This window comes from Gekko japonicus, unplaced genomic scaffold (assembly GCF_001447785.1).
Source record: "Gekko japonicus isolate JY-2015 unplaced genomic scaffold, Gekko_japonicus_V1.1 scaffold30, whole genome shotgun sequence".
In the NCBI taxonomy this organism is placed as follows: Eukaryota; Metazoa; Chordata; class Lepidosauria; order Squamata; family Gekkonidae; genus Gekko; species Gekko japonicus.
The window spans coordinates 1,396,258-1,415,033 of NW_015168045.1; the positions used below are offsets into that span (position 1 = coordinate 1,396,258).

At 41.8% G+C, this 18,776-nt stretch overlaps 1 protein-coding gene across 1 annotated transcript in view; it reads right to left on the reverse strand.

Moving 5' to 3' along the window:
• Positions 1 to 18,776, reverse strand: part of ST6GALNAC3 (ST6 (alpha-N-acetyl-neuraminyl-2,3-beta-galactosyl-1,3)-N-acetylgalactosaminide alpha-2,6-sialyltransferase 3) — a 271,862-nt gene that overhangs the window by 190,950 nt on the left and 62,136 nt on the right. The window contains exon 3 of the mRNA XM_015414235.1: positions 3,608 to 4,017. Within this exon, the coding sequence (XP_015269721.1) occupies positions 3,608 to 4,017 (410 nt within the window). The remainder of the gene's footprint in view (positions 1 to 3,607; positions 4,018 to 18,776) is intronic.

Genomic DNA, 18,776 nt, shown 5'->3' on the forward strand with positions numbered 1-18,776 from the left:
CTGTTTTTCTGAAAACCTTTTTTACAAAAATGTCTGGATAAACAGTACTTATGTACAATGAAACATACTGAACACCAGTAGTAGCAACTAGGACCACATGTGGCCATCATTGACAAGGAAGCAATTTAATAAAATGGCCCTGTGGCTGCTGTAATAATTGAATAGAAACACCTTAACCAAGACATTGGCCAGGCCTCTGACAGCTGACTGCCAATCAGTTTGTGCTTGAGGCACTGTACAATGTGTGCCACTCTGAGCTGATAGTCTGAAATGTGCAGGATAAACAGCAATAGAGTCTGCAGACTGGCTCAAATTAGGCTGACCTAGCAGACAGCGACACTATTTAGTGCCTATTTTTATCATCACTTCTGTGAAAATGACTTTTCCCATCATTTTTTTCCTAGGAAAAATTGTTTTCCAAATGAGCGTTAGAACTAAGCCACTCCCCTCCTTCATATTACCTTCACAGAAGGCTAGGGTATATGGTAACATTGATCTATTTGCTTCTAGCCTTCATTAATTTTACTCATCCCTGAGGGTGGAACAGCTTTGGTAAGAGCTAATTAAATCGTATTTAGAGCTGCTCAGTGAATTTTATCAAGTCTAGGATGAATCCTTTTGTTTTAATGGAGACACAAGGATCTTTTTCCCCAGCTATTACTAATTAAAGGATGCTGTATGATTTTCTATTACGTCTTTAAACATCAAAATTCAGGTAAATGTTCAAAAGGGAAAAAAAGTCCTTTTACATTTGGTTGCTGGCTACATTCCTTCAAATATAGTTTAAATTCTCCTTTCATCTGATTCTGTGTACATAATACAGCACTGAGAAGTGCTAATGAAGTACTTGAAAAAAGCTGTCAGCTTTAGAGTACTTCCAAGATAGTACAAACTAAAAGGCATTAGTATGGAAGTGTGAGTGTCTGCCAACATCTATTATTTATGCACAACAATTATTCAAAAGGGAGGAGAGTTCACATTGCCTTCGACACATAAATATTCACTAATGAAGGTCTCTACAAGGAGCAAACCTGCCTTCACGTTCATACTGTTATGGTGTCAAGCATGATCATCTTAATTTAACAGCCCATAGCAGAAGACACTTGTGCTTATCTAAGATAAAGAAATGACCTGTTTGGAAACCTGAAATACTGGTGGCTGTTAGCTTCTTAACAGGGGTTGGCTTTGACCATTCCACCAGATAACATTAATAAATGAATTTCAAATTCTGGCATCAAGGTCATTAAGTATTCATTGTCTAAAACAGTGCTGCATTTTCTTGTGGTGGGAATATTTAGTTTCTCAAAATTATCTAACATTGATGTGTCACAGAAAACTTGGTAAAGGCTTGACAGACTAGAAATGTGTTAGGATATTACCATACATTGGCAATAATTAGCATATGCACACTTCATATTTTAGGAATGAACCTCCTAAAATATACACAGTTGAAACTTGGACTGTACTTTTTTTATAATAGGAACCCATTTGGTTTCTGTCTAACATGGTTTGCACAAGGAAAGAAGACTAAACAAACATTGGAAGTGAACCTTCCTATTTCTCCTAGGAAGTAGAAGAACATTTGGTTTAAGAAACAAAATGAGAGAGAAACTGAAAAAGTGAACAAATGTCTAACCATTTGGCAAGGCACACACAACCATTTTTCTCACATATGGAACTTGGTTATTCTTTGACATTTCAGCCACTGTCTCAGAAACAAAGACCCATTCACTGTCATACCCCTCCATGGAAAGGAGGTTGGATGTATAACATATGGAACATGACAAGCAAATCAACATAATCCACGGACAATACTATCTTGGAATCTGATCCAAGAACTGGGCTCCAGTCCTGTCACTTTGATATGCTTACAGGTTACTTCACTAAGCCTTACATCCCAGTCTATAAACTGGGACCTTGTAGAGTATATCTTGACACTCACTCAGCTCACATTCTGTCAGCATAAGATGTGTGCCAATGGAAGAGTCTATTGTGTTAGTATAATGCACCTTGAAACAAACAAACAAACAAACAAACAAAATCCCTCTAAGCTGAGCAGGATGGAAGGATACTGCATAATGGCATAATGTTGCCAATGCAAGAATAAGATTGGAACCAATGCTTTAGCTTTAACTGTAACTTTGCTAATAGAAGGTGCAACATACAGAGTGAAAAATCTGACCAATCACCCATAAAAAGCCCTATTTTGATGGTGCAGGATCAGACTGACACTGGTTAAATTGGGGTCTTGTGGAGTAACTCAAGGGGCCATACGTTTCTTTAACGTCGTCATTTCTCTCCAGATCTTTTCATGGTAGTTTTACCTATACCTAACTACTGTGCTTCACAATCTCAGCTCAGAGACCAACTATGCAATACATGAAAATAATATAACAGTTCAAACATATTTTTTTCTCTCCTGACTGATCTTGAATTGATCTTGAAAGCAGTGTGGATGAACGTACTTTTTTCCTGGACACCTCACTTCAAATCTTCCTCCCTGAAGTTCTAGATGCATATTTAGGGAAGATCTGAAGCAGAAAATTTGTCAACATGAAAATGGTTAAGCAGGCCTCTTCCTTCTCCTGTACTAGACCAGATGATGAAAACACAGGGCAGTGAGTCGTCATGGCTCTGGACAGTCTATATTCCATATAGCAGGCTATCACAATTGCATTGTAGTGAGTATTACTGTACTCAAAACCCACCTTTTTCCAGAGCTGCTTTTCTGTAAAGAAAAATGGTATTCAGGTTTTGTTACATGCATTTGGTCAGGATGCACAGTTTGCCCCACAGAACTGGGAAAACACAGCCTACTAAAGTAGTTAGTTCATTATGAGATATATAAACATTATGCATCTGTAGTAGTACAAGGCAGTGTTTCCTAAATTGGACTATGTTGTTGATAAAGCCATCTGCCAGTGCTTAAATCTTATAAGGTTTTTAAAACATTGATATACATATCCAAACATAAAAATTAAAAATGGATTGAATTGGCTAAGGTTGGGTTGACAGTCTCTTATGCTTACTGAATCATCTTGTAATGTTTGAAAACTTGCAAAACCTTTAATAAACAGTCAATTACAGATGTCTTTATGCTGTATCTTCACTTCTGCATGACCAGCACAATTGTGATAGCCTGTTATCCATAATATAGATAGTCCACATCCAGGCCAAATATAAACCACAAAGGTGCACTGCCCGATATTTTCATCATCTAATCTAGAAACAGAAGAATTAGAAAAATGCTGTTTAAAGAAGAGCACAAGTAATGTTCCTCCCTTCTGTGGAAAGTGTCAACTCGAAAGTAAACTCAGCTGAAAAACAGCACACAATTATGCAAATGCTTCAAGTAAGCATCCAGTGTCATTTGGTACTCAGGCCAACAAAAACGAAAAGAACAGAAGGAAACAGGGTTGGGGTAAAGAATACCTAGCTGATGTCTCACCAAGTACTCCCAGCAGTCAAAACATACAATAATCCATTTTAAAAGTTGGTCAAGGGGCTTTATAGCAGTTGGCAAGGACAGAACTATATCACAGCAAGATCTTTAATTTAGTCTTTGAAAATGTATATGCCAATCTGTGCTTCAAAATGTAGGACTTACCTGTCTTTCCCTGTTTCCTTCTTAAACACTTCATCACAGTAACTCATGCGCTTTTCTGTGGTCACATAAATTTTGGCTCCAGGGTAATTGTCCACTGTCTTTTTCAACATGTTGTACACAATACCATTGCCATCTTTCCTCATGTTTCGAAAAGGTCCCCAGATGACATAGATTGTTCTGTTGGTTTCCCTGAAAAAATATTCAGGGTTCTTAAGCAGAAGAGGAACACTGGTATGGGAGACAACTCGGACTGTTGTCCTCTTCCCAACATCTTCTTCATAGCCCTTGGTAGGAGCATTGTTCATCCTCCATATACATGATGACTGATCGATCTCATATCCTACTTTCTGTGCTGCCATTTGTCCTGAGTTTGAAATAATGGCACAGATGTCACAGTCCAGATGTAAAGGCTATGGGGGAAAAAAAGAGAACAAAGTAACCATCAGGTGTTTCCCCATGATCTCAATTGGCACAAGAACGGGAATAGCCATCCTTAAAATAGGATATTCCAAGAGACTGATATTTCAATGGCATTCATATGGTCAGCTTGTCTCACTGAAAGAACTGCAGCATGACTTGGGAATTACAGGATGCTTCAATTACTGCCCAACTTTTAGGCTACGAAAGTCCTGACACAAAGCTGAGCCACAGAGAAGCCATTTGTAGTTGCCTAAAACTATAGGCTTGGACAAACCTGGAAAGAGATGTCTAATTTTGCTGCTTCATGGTTAAACACAATAGCAGAGGCTCCAGGGGCATAGAGATCTCTACCATCAGGGGCTGAGATCTGGGGAAACAGCAGGCTAGAGTAAACAACCAGACAGGAAGATTCCTGGCCTTCCCCAACCATAACAAGTACCCAGCCATATCGAAATTCCAGATCTCCTCAAGGGAACACTTTACACACACCTCATGAAAAAGGAGAAAACTCATCTCTACCATATAGATAAAGGATTTCTTTTTATGCTGGCTTACCTTTGAAAGATCACATTTTTATTATTCCTACATTCTGGTGCGAACACCCGATCCCCTCAGTCTCAGTTAAAGGGTATAAGAGTTATCCTGTATCCCCAATTTTTGTAGCTAGCTTTGAACACATCCTGCTACCCCAGCCTCTCTGTAGGCCTCTCGCCTGTCTGTTCTACAGACCTGTCTTCATGTCTGGTTCCCCTGCTTGGTCAGTTTCCTCCCCCAATGACACTTTGTCACCGTTGAGAGCAACCTTCCCCATCTATCTGGGAGCAGGCTTGTATGTCTTGTTTTCCCCCTTTTAGTTTTATTTCCCAGTAGGCAGGCAGTTTTCTAGGGGAAAGTTTTTGTTTGGCATTTACTGCATTGTTTTTTCCTTTCTGTAATTGTCATTCCATTTTTCTGCTTGATTAATTTAGTCCCTTTTTCTGTTTACAAAATAAAAACCCCTTCTGTTTAAGAGTCTTTCCCCCCTTATATTTCCCAGTGTTGATCTGAACCTAGGGATGCCAGTCCCCAGGTGGGGGTGGAGGATCCCCCAATGTCGCAGGCTCCTGCCCACCGCCAGCCAGCTGGCCAGTGAGAAGCCCCACCCCAAGCCCCACACCTCACAGCGACCACCACAGTCACCCCTGTCCCTCCCCTCCTGTAAAGGGCCCTCCAGCTGATTGGCGAAAGCACATGGCCCGCCAAAATGGTGGAGGGCCCTTTAAATCTTGCAGGAGGGACAGGGAACCTTTAAATGCTTTTTGCAAGTGAGGGCCATGTGTGCCTGAACTCCAAGCAGTGAATTCGCCACTTGGAATTTAGGCGTGTGGTGAGCTGGCACCCCCCCCCCCACTTGCAAAAAACATTTAAAGGGAAGGTACCCTTTAAATGGTTCTTGCAAGCCGGCACCTGTGTGATGTCCTCACGTTGGGGATGTCCCCTATCCCTCCAGGAATACCCCCCAAAGTCCTCCACTGGGGAGAAGGCAGGACCTGGCAACCCTATCTGAATCTAGACCTTGGTGTACACAGGCTTCAGAGCCCAAGTATATTAAAGAACCCCAAACACATGGGTTTGCTCTGTGCTAAGGGAATGGCTTTGCATGCTACAGCCCTGACATGTCTGGCCCATTTTGGTAACACAACAGGCCAGAAGAAAGAAGGAAAGACCAAAGAAATCACTGTATTAAAGGTGAGGCTAGAAGGCTCACGGGACTACATTCCAGAACATGTCAGCCTGCATGAAGATGAATCTATCAATAAGTGATAGAAAGGGTGAAACACTGTGGAATTTTAACAATGGTGAAAAAATATAATACTAATAATTATAAGCAATGGAATCCAGAGGAGAAGAGGCAACAACTCATCTTAGCCTATTATACTACAGTCATTATTATTACAAGCCCAAAATTACTTCCTACTGTAATCTGCATTTGCACTAGTAGTGAATGGTTAGGAGAACACTGAGAAGAAAATAAGGGGGGGGGGGGAAGTACAACAATGTGGCAGCAAGAAAAAAAGGAGTCACCTCCCACACGGGAAAGTAAATGTAACTATTAATAATATGATAACAAAATCTGATATTTTCTCCTACTGGTACTGTCATTGAACATTGTGTAAAACGTATATCTTTTCTCAGCAATTCCAGGTCAGCCAGATAATAGTTGTTTCCATCTTTGCCACCATTTGTTCTTTCATGGTGGGAAGGGGGGGAGTTGAAATAAAGTCATGGCATGCCGTTTATACAGAAAAGTTGCTCTCTGGGCAGTTTGGCTTCTATGAAAATTATGTTGGTTTAATGCTGGAGATGGGTTATTCAGGATCAAAAAAGAAGGGATGTACTGAACTGTTCATATTCCAGGTATCAGCCATATCTATATGTGTACCAGACGGATATCTGGACATTTTTTTGTCATCATATCAAAGCTGACATATGGCAAGGTTTTCAAGGCAAGAGACATTCAGCGGTGGTTTGCAATTGCCTTCCTCTGCATAGCAATTCTGGTGTTCTTTGGTGGTCGCCCATCCAAATACTAGCCAAGGCTGACCCTTCTTAGCTTCTAAGATCTGGTGAGATCAGGCTAACCTGGGCTTTCCAGGTCAGGACATACAAGCATTAGCAGCTTAAATAATGATGAGAGAGAGTAACTGTCAAATAGAATAACCTCTGACAATACAGCTAGTGATGTTCATGTTGTAAGTTCCATGCTCTTTGAGAACTGTAAATATGTCTTAACCATGTTGTTATATTCTGAAGCTTTATAAGCAAACATATTAAAAGCTTTGTTAGAGTTTTCCCTTGGATGACTGTGGCCCCGCCCCCAGCGTGCCCCACGTCGTCATGTCACTTCCGGGTGACGTGCACGTTGGGGTGGGGTTCCCCTCAGGGCCCGATCCGCCGGTGGCGGGGAACGTGCCTCTGGGGCGGAGGTTTTCCCGCCCCCCGGGGGGACTTGGCAAGCCTATCAATAACACTATGGTATTTGGGCAACAATTCTATGGTAAAAATGATTTCAACCATAGTTTTTGCCCATCTACCAGAGCGTCTTCATGTCACCAGTGACATGATGACATCAGTTCCAGTGCTGACAGAAGTGACATCACCACATCACCAGCAATGGAGGACTAGGCCTAGTTTTCCTGCTGGTAAGTCCCCACCTGCCGGTTTCCAGGAGGTACTTGGCAACCCTATCGTCAATGGTAAAAGTTTGAACAGAATTGATTTTTGTAATGGTGATAGCTCTTCTTAAAAATCTGATTCCTTTCATACAAAGTTAAAGATGCTTCACCACAAAGCATGCACCAACATCCCTACTGCTTTTTAAAGAGAGTGATGTATATTCTATAATCTTTTTAATTTGTTCTGCGTAGTTCCTTGGAAGTGTGGATGGAATCTCAGAAGATGTAGATGAAAAAGGACATTTCTATTTACTATATTATGCAGAAATCCCATCTCAAAGATACTAAGTCACTGCATAGATAGTTGATGTATTTTTAAAAAATCATACTACATGCTAAAATAACACAAATGACAATGGTTCAGTTAACCTGTTACTTTCAAGAAGAACAATGTATAATACGGAGAGACCGCCTCTTCCCATATATGTCCTGGAGAGCACTACATTCTATGAATCAACGTTTCCTGGTGGTCCCTGGTCCGAAAGACATCTGTCTTGCCTCGACTAGGGCCAGGGCTTCTTCTGCCATGACCCCTTCCTGGTGGAACATGCTCCGCATTGAGATCACAGCCCTGCAAGATCCTCTTCAGCTCCTCAGGGACTGTAAGACAGAGCTGTTCCACCAGGCCTTTGGCTGAGGCAGCGGGCATCCATGTATGGCCTCCCTGAGGTTTCTGTCTCCCACAACAATAGCTATCCATCTGCACCAACGGGCCAGAGAACCTCTTGCAACCAGCCAATTTCTGTCCATGGGCTGTGAGCACCAATTTTAATGTTTACTATTGTTTTTTAATATTTTTAATTGTACTTATTGTATTGCTATTATCTTGTTACCTGCCTTGAGCCTGCTTGCGGGCAGGGCAGGCTATAAATATGGAAAACAAACAAATGAAGAAAATTATATAGAGAGAGTTGAAAATATGTACAGAGTTGCAAACATCCAGACAGCACCAGGAGGTCTCTTGCTATTACATCTGATGTCCAGGTGACAGAGATCAGTTTCCCTGGAAAAAAGGGCTGCTTTGGAGGGTGGACTCTATGCTATCACACACTGCTGAGGTCCCTCCCCTCCCTAAACTGTGTTCTCTCCAAGCTCCTCCCCCAAAATCTCCAGGTGTTTCCCAACCCAGAGCTGGCAACCCTAACCATTTACCTGAAAACCTTCAGCCTAGGCTTTCTACCTCTGAGCAGTCTGGATTTCCATTTAAGTATTTTTGTTCTTCAACTTCATGGTTTTCTATTTCTTTTCTCCATTAAAATCTATGACTGCTTTAAATCCTGTCATTAAGTCCAACAGCCTTCCATGGAAATTTGATTTTATGTTGCCTTATCTGTCAGCCAAACAGTTCTGCCTCAATAAACTGCTCTGTCTTAGCCTTTTAATTTGCACCTCTGCTCGTCTCCCACTTTTGTTATGATCCTTGCAGTTTGCTTCACTTTAACAAATCCCTTCGTTATTTTTGAGTTGTTGGATGAGTCATTTGAAATCTTTTCTATGATGTGCACTACCTTTGATTGTAGTAGTGTTTTTGCATAAAATTAGTTGCATCCTCTGCGATGCCTTTCAAGTAATTATCATCTTTTACATGTACATCATTTAGACTTAACTTTTACTCAGCTGGGAAGGAGTAAATATAATAAAAACATTCAACATATTTTTAACCAATTTTCTATAATTGAGGGGAAGTGCACAGTCACTTCTTATCCCAAGGGAAATGTGCTAACTATTCACACGATCATGCAAAATTTGATTGTGTTCAGTTTACTCTCTATTCTTATGTGTTACTTAATCAGCAAGATTATTCTGGTTCTCATATTACATTTATATTTTGCAATGTACTTTATCATGTTACCTCATTTATCCTCATGGATGCATCACTTTCAACCCTAGACTCCGGCAGGGTTCAAAGAATCCTTTACCCGTGTCCAAATACTTCTACCCATATGTTGGGACTTCCCTGTTTCTTTTGTTTCCAGCCATTTCTATGTTACATACTAGACAGTTATGGAAGTTCTCCCTGGCTTCAGGAATGGCTTATCAGCAAGCACAGACCAGCTTACATTTGGAATTGGAGCAACTTGCTACAGAACTCTCACTGCAATACTTTGTATCATGGTCAGTATTACCACATGTGTTCCATAATTATAAATGTAAAAGTGAAAGTGGGTATTTTAATGATCAGCTCTGATTCTGAGATCAGATCAGATACACAGCTTACAATGGCCCTATCCCTATGCGAGTTTATATCTGACCTAAAGCAGTCAACCCACAAGGACTACTTTTTTCCTTGAACACAAGAAGGAATTGTATCTGCTTGGAGATTTTAAATTCTCTGCAAGCATTACAAGTTACATTAAAAACAAAAAGATGGGTTAGAGCTGATCAGTCACAGCAGTCTGGTGAGTTTACTGAACATGCAGTGAGGGAGAGCACAAGCAAGCACACTGGCTCTCCTTGCACATAGGGTTGCCAAGTGTATCTTCGCCTGGAGCGGGGGGCTCCCGGCCGGCGTCTTTTGCGCACACGCACGTCATCCGGAAGTGACGGGAGGATGCCAGGCACGCCGGGGGTGGGGCCATGGCCATACAAGGGAAAACCATAAAGTTTTCCTTTGTATGGCCGTGGCCCCGCCCCCGGCATGCCCGCGTCACTTCCGGGTGACATGCACACCGGGGTGGAGTTCCCCCTGGGGCCCGATCCAGTGGCACCAGAGAACGGGCCTCTGGAGTGGGGGTTTCCCCACCCCCCGGGGGGACTTGGGATCCCTACTTGCACATGAGCTATTGGTTCGTCATCTGTTGGGGGTGTGACAACCATCATGATGTACAGTGATGACTGTACATCACTTCCTCTGACTTTCAAATAGTTCTTCTTGTTGTTATTCAGTCGCACAGTTGAGTCTGACTCTTTGCGACCCCATGGACCACATCACACCAGGCCCTCCTGTCTTCCGTCATGCTCTGGAGATTGCTTAATTTTATGTTCATTGCATCGTTAACACTGTCTAACCATCTCATCCTTTGCCGTCCCCTTCTTCTTTGGCCTTCAATCTTTCCCAGCATCAGGGTCTTCTCCAATGAGTGCTCCCTTCTCATTTGGTGGCCAAAGTATTTGAGCTTCAGCTTCAGTATCTGGCCTTCCAGGGAACAGTCAGGGTTGATTTCTTTTAGGACCCAGAACATTTTAAGATGCTGTGACTCTAATCAGTTATGGACATTTATCAGAAACTGACCCAACTTTTGTTTTTGTCATTGTTGTCTTCAGGGCAACATGTAACTCTTGCATCAGACTTACATTTAATCAGTAAAGAACAATGACACAGTTGACCTTTGCATTTTCTATAAAAGCTTACGGTCTATAGTAAGCATAATTAAAACTGTGAATTGCGGCTTGAAAAACAATGCGGTTTCTTTAGCAAAGTGATAGATAAAGGTCACTTATTAACCCATTTCATTTATTAAATCTTTGCATTTAGCTCCATTCAATTTTATTATATTATGGTCCATGACCAGATCCAGTTAACATGCATTTAGCTCAGAAGTGGATATGTGGAACTAAGGGTTACGCTATTAAATACCATAAGTAAGATTTACTGATGCTTCCTGATAGCCATTATGGGTTTACCACTATGTGATACTATAGTTTAAACACACCAAAGTCCCATTGTCCAAATACAGATTGGGTCTATAAGATGTAAATGGATCTGCACCATTCTCATTTCATAGATAGAAGAGCCTTCCTTCTCGACAGTCTATGTTTTAAATACAAAATGAGTTTCATGGCAAAAATTACCATGGATGTTCAAAATTAAAGCATTTCAGTCGCTATCTTAATAGTACAAATATAATCTTTGTAATTTACAAACAATATACTATTAATCCTCTTAATGTTTGAGAGGGACAGTTATTAGTAGCTCACACTACCCATTAATTTATCCGTCTAATTTGAACTTCTCTTGTAATTATCCAATTTGGTTGCACAGGTACCAGAGCTCTAGAGATGCATACTTCAATTTAGCACTATTTATTTTGCAGCTCTTTCAAGGTATTTCCAGAGTTTTTCATTTTAGAGAATACAACATGTTTAATGATACCATTTGGGAATAGCATTTGCCTTCATTTTTCCTGGTATTCTTCTGAGGTCTCTCAGACGAAAGGTACAACAGAGACATTAACTGTCTGGGATTGTTTTTATTGCTTTCTGTGCTTTATAAGCAAAAATAAAAAGTATTTTAATTTTCCTCCATTTCAGTAATAATGAGCTAAGTGTTTTCATCCACACATGGTTGTTTTGTACAGACCTCAACTAGGGAACAACAGCTTTTCAGTTCTGCAGGAAAGAAAGCTCAGCACATTTAAAAAGAAAAGAATAGGCTATGTGTATTTGCTTGCATGTTCATAATCCAGAAGTGTCAATTTAATGGAGTACTCAGGAGTATCATATATATATCACACTCTGTAACCATATTGAAACACACACATGTGCACACACATCTGTATGTGATTACTTGTATGTGTGTTTCATTTCCCTGTTTCTCCTGCATTTTTAAACTATAGCAAGCAAGTTGGCTCAGAGCCTCATACTGCAGGAAGCATCCCTGTCTTCATAAAATTTAATGTTAAGAGTCATCAAAATTTTAACATTTGGAAATTATTTAACAATAAGCAAATGGTCAGCATGGATCTCAGTTTCCAAAACAAGTACAACATGATGGTTCTTTGCAAGCCAGTTTCTCTTAAATGTTCAGTGAGACAGAACATCATTAATGGGAAAACAAAAGGAAATTTCATCCCAGTTGATATGACATGAAAATGGGCAGAGACTTTCAGCTTAGCAGAATGCATGTAGGTAAAAGGACTAGACGTATCTGAGGAGTACCGGCTTAATTGGGCTATTTAGGTATACTTATCTGTTATGTTTTCATCCTACACTGGTGTAGAGGTTAGGAGCATGGACTCTAATCTGGGAGAACCAGTTTTGATTCGATTCCCCACTCCTCCACATGCAGCTGCTGGTGCAACCTTGGGTCAGTCACAGTTCTCTCAGACCTGTTCTGGAAAGAGCAATTCTTGAAAGAGTTTTCTCAGCCCCACCTACCTCACAGGGTGTCTGTTGTGGGGAAGGGAAAGGAGATTGTAAGTGGCTCTGACACTCCGTCGGGTAGTGAAGAGTGGGGTATAAATCCAATCTCCTCCTCCTTCGGCCATATATGTGGTTGTCCTCCATTTTTAAGTTTTAATGATTGCAGCTGATGTTGAAGGACAAGAAACTCTTATATCAACTCTCATTCAAAATTGAGCATGAATAAATATGCCATTCTATGTTTGTCAGGAAAAGTACACACAGTTACCTGGCAAATGTGTATACGATAAATATTTTGGCAAAGAAGATAAAAGTTAAATAAATCTGTGCTTTCAATGCAAGTGGGATGCTTTTTCCAAAATGAAAGTTTTCTCTCACATGAGGATAAAGTATCCTTTTGAAATTACCTTTCAGTGATCATTATCTACCATTTCTCAGAAGAAATGGGTTAGCATCTCCTTGAAACAAAATTCAAGGTACAATACATAAAGCTGCTTATCCTCCAAGATTCTGAACACACAGTCCTGCATGCAGAAGCTAGTAGATTTCTATGCCTTGATTGAATCCTTAATTATTATTCTTGGTAACCCACACAGAGACAGATTAAATTTGGAAATGAGATACAGATAATATTAATTTTGCACTTCTGATTTAGAATAAACCCACTAAAGTGTTATATCATTTATGCTGACTTCTCCCCAAACTGTATTATAATAATACCAATTCACAGCCGACAGCACTATCTATTTACAGGTGTCTATTCCTAGATATGTGTCATGGTGGCTAAGAGGTTAAGATGCTGAGCTGCAGACCAGAGACCCGAGTGCCACATGATGGAGTGAGCTCCTGTCTCTGGCCCCAGCTCCTGCCAACCTAGCAGTTTGAAAGCAAAAAATTACAAGTAGATAAATAGGTACTGCCTTGGTGAGAATGTAACAGCATTCTGTGTGCCTCGGCGATTAGTCGTGCTGGCCACATGACCATGGAAACGTCTCCGGACAGCGCTGGCTCTTTGACTTAGATTTGGAGATGAGCACCGCCCCCTAGAGTCGGAGTCAACTGGCTTTCAAGCAAGGGAAACATTTACCTTTACCTGTCTCTAGATAATGGGTATAGCATACAGTTAGAAGATAAACCTTTTTTGAAAAAAATCCTGTAATCTACTTGCTCTTAAAAACTAGCAAATTACTTATCTGGAGTATGCCTAACTTCTTTAGAGAGCCCTAGTTAAATGATCAGAACACACAATGAACACACAATGATGTTCAAGTCATCTGCAAAACACCAAAGCATGAACAGCATTTAGATAATTTTGGCATTATGGTATTCGTTCAGGACCTGGGAGTTGTTCCAAAGAAATGCTGAATGTTGAAGCCAAGAGGCCATTCATTTTTAAAACCACCATGTTTCTCACCTGCCCCTCATTAATCTTGTATTGGTGATTGGGCAAAGCCAACAATAATACACCATTTGGGCAAAGTCTACTAACATAAGCAGCCTTAAAAATGGGACAGCCAATATCCAAAAATGTCTAACAGATTCTTAGCTACTTTCTTCCGTTTGTTTGCAAGAATATTATTCCAGAATAATTAGTGTTACTTAGGTAATGGCATGCTGGGTCCAGTTTACAATTAGTAATTTTTAGGTAGTCTTTTTTACAGTTTTTAGGCAGCATTTTGTATAATCATCCTATTAAAAGAGTATTACAAAAGAAAACCCTTACTGCTTTTCAATTGATTATTAGTAACAGAATTAAATATACTTTAGCAATCAGGAAGGGGCCAAAGGAATTCTTTCTTCCCTGTGCCTGGCATATTAGGTTGACAAACAGCAGAAAACACCAGGAGGTAAAATGTCAGTTGCTGCTGAAGGGTACATGGTGAGAAGGAACGTACTGTGAGTACATGGGCTGAATTGTGAATGATTCTCAACAGGAAAGGACCAAAATAGTTTCTCACTTCTAATATCTCACAGTGCTGCACAATACGCTTCCAACATACAGCATGTAAACCTTTCTTAGGAAGTGTGTTATGCTCTGAAGACCCAGTACCATGGCTGGATTCTCTTTTCCCCCTCTGAACAATAGCCAACTAGCTATAAACAGCACAAACACAAAAAGATGACATTTATGCAACAAAGTACAACAGAATAGTTCATGTATGAATTATTCAGAATTTAAGATTCCTGGAATCTATTTTGCATTCCCAACTTCAATATAAAAATTCTAAATAAATAATATTCTTGCTGTTAAGGCAATGTATCCCAGCAAGGATGCTTACCCAGGCCTTTGGGATATCTCCCCTACCCCAGCTTCTAGTTTGCATAATCTTATATTCTAATAATGAAGTCCAAATATCTTTGGAAGCTTAAATCCAGTGACTGGAGCTGTGAACAGGTAAGACAGATCTTTCTACAAACCTAAAAAGGGGCCTAGGTTTGAAGAAAAATGTGAAATCTAAAAATAACAACAGTGGACAGCTTTAAAAAAAATGATAAAAGGAATGCCCATAGCTTTAAGCAACAGATTCCCTCTGTAGTGGTTGCTAGGCATTCCAGCATTCCAAGATTGGCTTTGTCAGTAAAAAGCAAGGGAAGGGGTAAGGCCCTTTCCAGCCCTATTTTGGCCTTTGAAGGAGAACCGATTTGGTGTAGTGGTTAAGAGCAGTGGACTCTAATCTGAAGAACCCAGTTTGATTCCCCACTCTTCCACGTGCAGCCAGCTGAGTAACCTTGGGTCAGTCACAGTTCTCTCAGAGCTGTTCTCTCAAGAGCAGTTGTCTCAGAGCTCTCTTAAACCCATGTACCTCACAGGCTGTCTGCTGTGGGGAAAGGAAGGAAGGAGATTGTAAACTGCTCTGAGACTTTGAGTGAAGGGCAGGGTATAAATCCAACTCCCCCTCGCCCTCCTCCTCCTCTTCTTCTTCTCCTTCTCCTCCTCTTCCTCCTCCTCATTGGGCCCAGGCCTGGCTAGAATTGCCAGCTCCAGGTTGGGAAATTCCTGGAGATTTTGTGATGAAGTTTGAAGGCTGCAGGGTCTGAGGAGGGGAGAAACTTCTGCATAGTATAATGCCACAGAGTTCACCCTCCTAAGCTGCCATTTTCTCCAGGGAGATAAATATCTGGAGTTCAGCTGTAATTCTGGGGGATCTCCAGGTTCCACCTGGAGATTGGCACCCCTAGGCCTGGCAGCAACTTCTAGGTGACTGGTTGCCACCTGACTCTGCATGACCCAGGTCCAGATCTCTATCTTGCTGCAGAAGTTGACTGGATGATTTTGGACCAGTCACAATCTTTCAGCCTAAACTACCTTACAGGGTTGTTATGTGGATAAAAAGGAGGAAAAGAGAATAATGTATGCTGCTTTGGTCCCCACTGTGGAAACAGCTGGGGTATAAATGAAGTAAATAAAAATAAATATAGCTGAAGATGGGAGGCAGATAAAAGATAGGCTGGTGAATGGCTAAGAAGGAAATAATAAGTCAGGGAGAGGATATGGGGATTGCCAAGAGGAGGGAATGAGGTTAAGAAATTCCTAGAAATTGCAGAAGGAGAAGCCTGAGGAGGATGGAGTTTGAGGTGGGGAGGGACCTCAGAGGAGTATAATGCCATTGTCTCCACCCTCCAAAGCATCCCTTTCCTCCAGGGGAACTAGGGTTGCCAACCTCCAGGGGGGGCTAGTAATCCCCTGGAAGTACAGCTGCTTTCAAGATGACAGAGATCAGTTCCCCTGGAGAGAATGCCTGCTTCAGAGGGTGGACTTCAAGGCATTAAGCCCTGCTGAGGTCCCTGTCCTCCCAAGACTCCCAAGACCCCAAAATCTCCAGGGATTTCCCAGCCTTGATCTGGCAACCCTAAGGGGAACTGATCTCTGTAGTTGGGAGAACTGTTGTGCTTACAGGAGATCTCCATCCCCCACCCTGAGGCTGGCAACCTTAGGAGAGAAGGAAGCAGGAAAAGTGGAGAGACTAGGGGGGCTTTCAGGGAAGGGAAAGAAGAAATAGTGAGAGAGGGGGAAGTGAAATGCCTCCCACAGGTCCTGCAGGTTCCCACTTATTATGACTATACTGTACATTGTAATGGTATTTCAAGAACAAATTATTGCTATTAAAAAAGGAAGAGGTGTTAAGTATCTAAAAAGAGCTCTGCTGGATCATAGTGGTCCACCTAGTCCAGCTAAACAGTTGCTTTGGAGGGCTAATAAACAAGGCACAGAGGCTTCCCTGATTTTTCATCCTAGCATTGGTATTCAGATGTTTGCAGCCTTTGTCTATCCTTGTAAAGCCATCCACACTCATGTCCATCACTATATTCACTGCTGGTAAATTCCACAGTTTAATTACATTTTGAATGAAGACCTATTTTCCTTTGCCTGTCCTAAATCTATTGCCTATCAGCTTCACTGGGTGCCACTAAGTTCTAATATTGTGAGGGGGGGGGAGTTGATTACTGATTATTTAAAATGGCATGTTCCCACACTATAAGAAAAACAGCCCCCAAATAGGTAGCACTGAAATGGCTAGAGCAAACTGTATGTAATAAGGAGTATTAGGCTGCAGTCAGACTACAGGCTTGGCACCATCTGGCTACACCTCTAATTACAGCATTTTATTTTGTAACTGGAAATTTTGATCAGACATTCCACCCTGAACCGACTTTACCATGCACTCACCCCATGGTCAATCGTTCAGATTGTTGTCACATCCTTTTTTTTTCTTTCACCCATACGCATAAGTGTGTATCCAAATACTCTGGCCTTCTGAGCCTCCTTCCCTTTGCCTCTCTTCCTCAGAATACATGGGGGGAAGGTGCAGATTTACATGAGAGTAGTCCCATTAACATTTACCCTTGTGTCAATTATGGGATGCTCTCAAACAGCAACTCTGATGCAGAAACAGAAGAGAGGGGTTTCGGGGGGTGGAATTTGTCACTCAAAAACAACTCCCCCAGGGACTCCAGATCCAGAATGACTACTTGGTTGCAGTGATTGACAATGCCAGGGTTGATTATGTGCTTATGTGCACATGGCTACCTGATCCACCCAAAAAAGGAGGCGGAAATGGAAGGGAAGATTCAGTCTTCCCAAACAGCTCAACTTTGCAATAGGGGAGTTCAGACAGCTGGAAATGTGGGGTGAAAGTGCTGGCATCCATAAAGACAAGACTTTCCTCAGTGTCCATTAACTCCACTTTGAAGATGAGGCAGAACAGGTGGCCACGACTGGGGCATGGAAAGCAGATGTCACTGTCTGATCATGCTCTTTAAATCCACAAGGGTACCACAATGATATCGGATCAAACTGCTAGTGTGACTGCAGCCTTAAATACAGTCATATTCACTATCAAGACAGTAGAAGGCATTATCTTCCACCCTGTGTGAAAAGGAAGTTCCAATCTTCGGCCCCGGTCACACAAGCGGGAAAAGCTGTGGGGGAAGTGCGGCTTTTTAGAGCCGCAACAAATAGAAGTGCGGCAGCGGGATCAGGCAGGTCCCCTGATGCTCTGCGCTTCTGCCGGCAGCCGCGATCACATGCTGCAGGGGAAGCAACACTAAGAAGGGCGAGGAGGGCCTGCCGCAGCAGTTGTACGCATGCGCAGTTCGCCATTGCCATGCATACCATGGGATAACCGTGCATCGGCGATCCCATGGCCACCAGTGCTGTGCGTCAGCCGGTAGGTACTGCCCTTTCACTAGTCTCTTTTAGATCCGCATCTTCGGCCAGAAGCTACGAGTTAGGGGCAGGGGCGTGATGCTTGCCAGATGTTGGCATCTGATCGTGCCAGCTTAATTCACCCTTAATCCGTCCGTTTTGTGGGGCAAATCCTCCCGTGTGACCAGGGCCTTCATTTGTTTGATGGTGACTATGGTGTCCAGAATAGTTACCCCCTATTATAAGACAATGAATACAATGCTGACTTTCCCTAAAAGAAAAAAAATACATGGAATACTATAGGCAACTGCATGCAACAAAAGCCCAGAGTCCCGTCAATTGCAAAGAATCTTCAGGAGAGACAAATTCATACTGGAGAAAAGCTGGAAGGGAACAGTGTGTTTGCCCCCTTCCCCACCAGACGTCTGACCCAAATATGCCTGCTCCACCAGTGTCCTGCACCCATGTATACTTCATAAACATGCCTGGAGTTTCAGGAATGAAAAAGCATCTGGCAGTGGAAGGGTTAAGCACTCTATTTTTGCCATCTCCTTTTCAGGTTCACATGGTCCCTTCCTCTAATAGTGCTTTTCAACTAACATTACAGCCTTTCACATACTTCGCCTCCACATAATAAAATCAACCTTGCAAATCCCATATGCATGCAGGACAAAAAAAACACCCTGCCTGTTACTGCAACACAAAGCTAGGAGGCCTTTGGTTACACGTAGAAGTAGAAGGGTTTCCACCAGCCCAAACCAGATTGCTGGTTTCAGAAAAGGGACTTACAGCAGTCCCAACATTT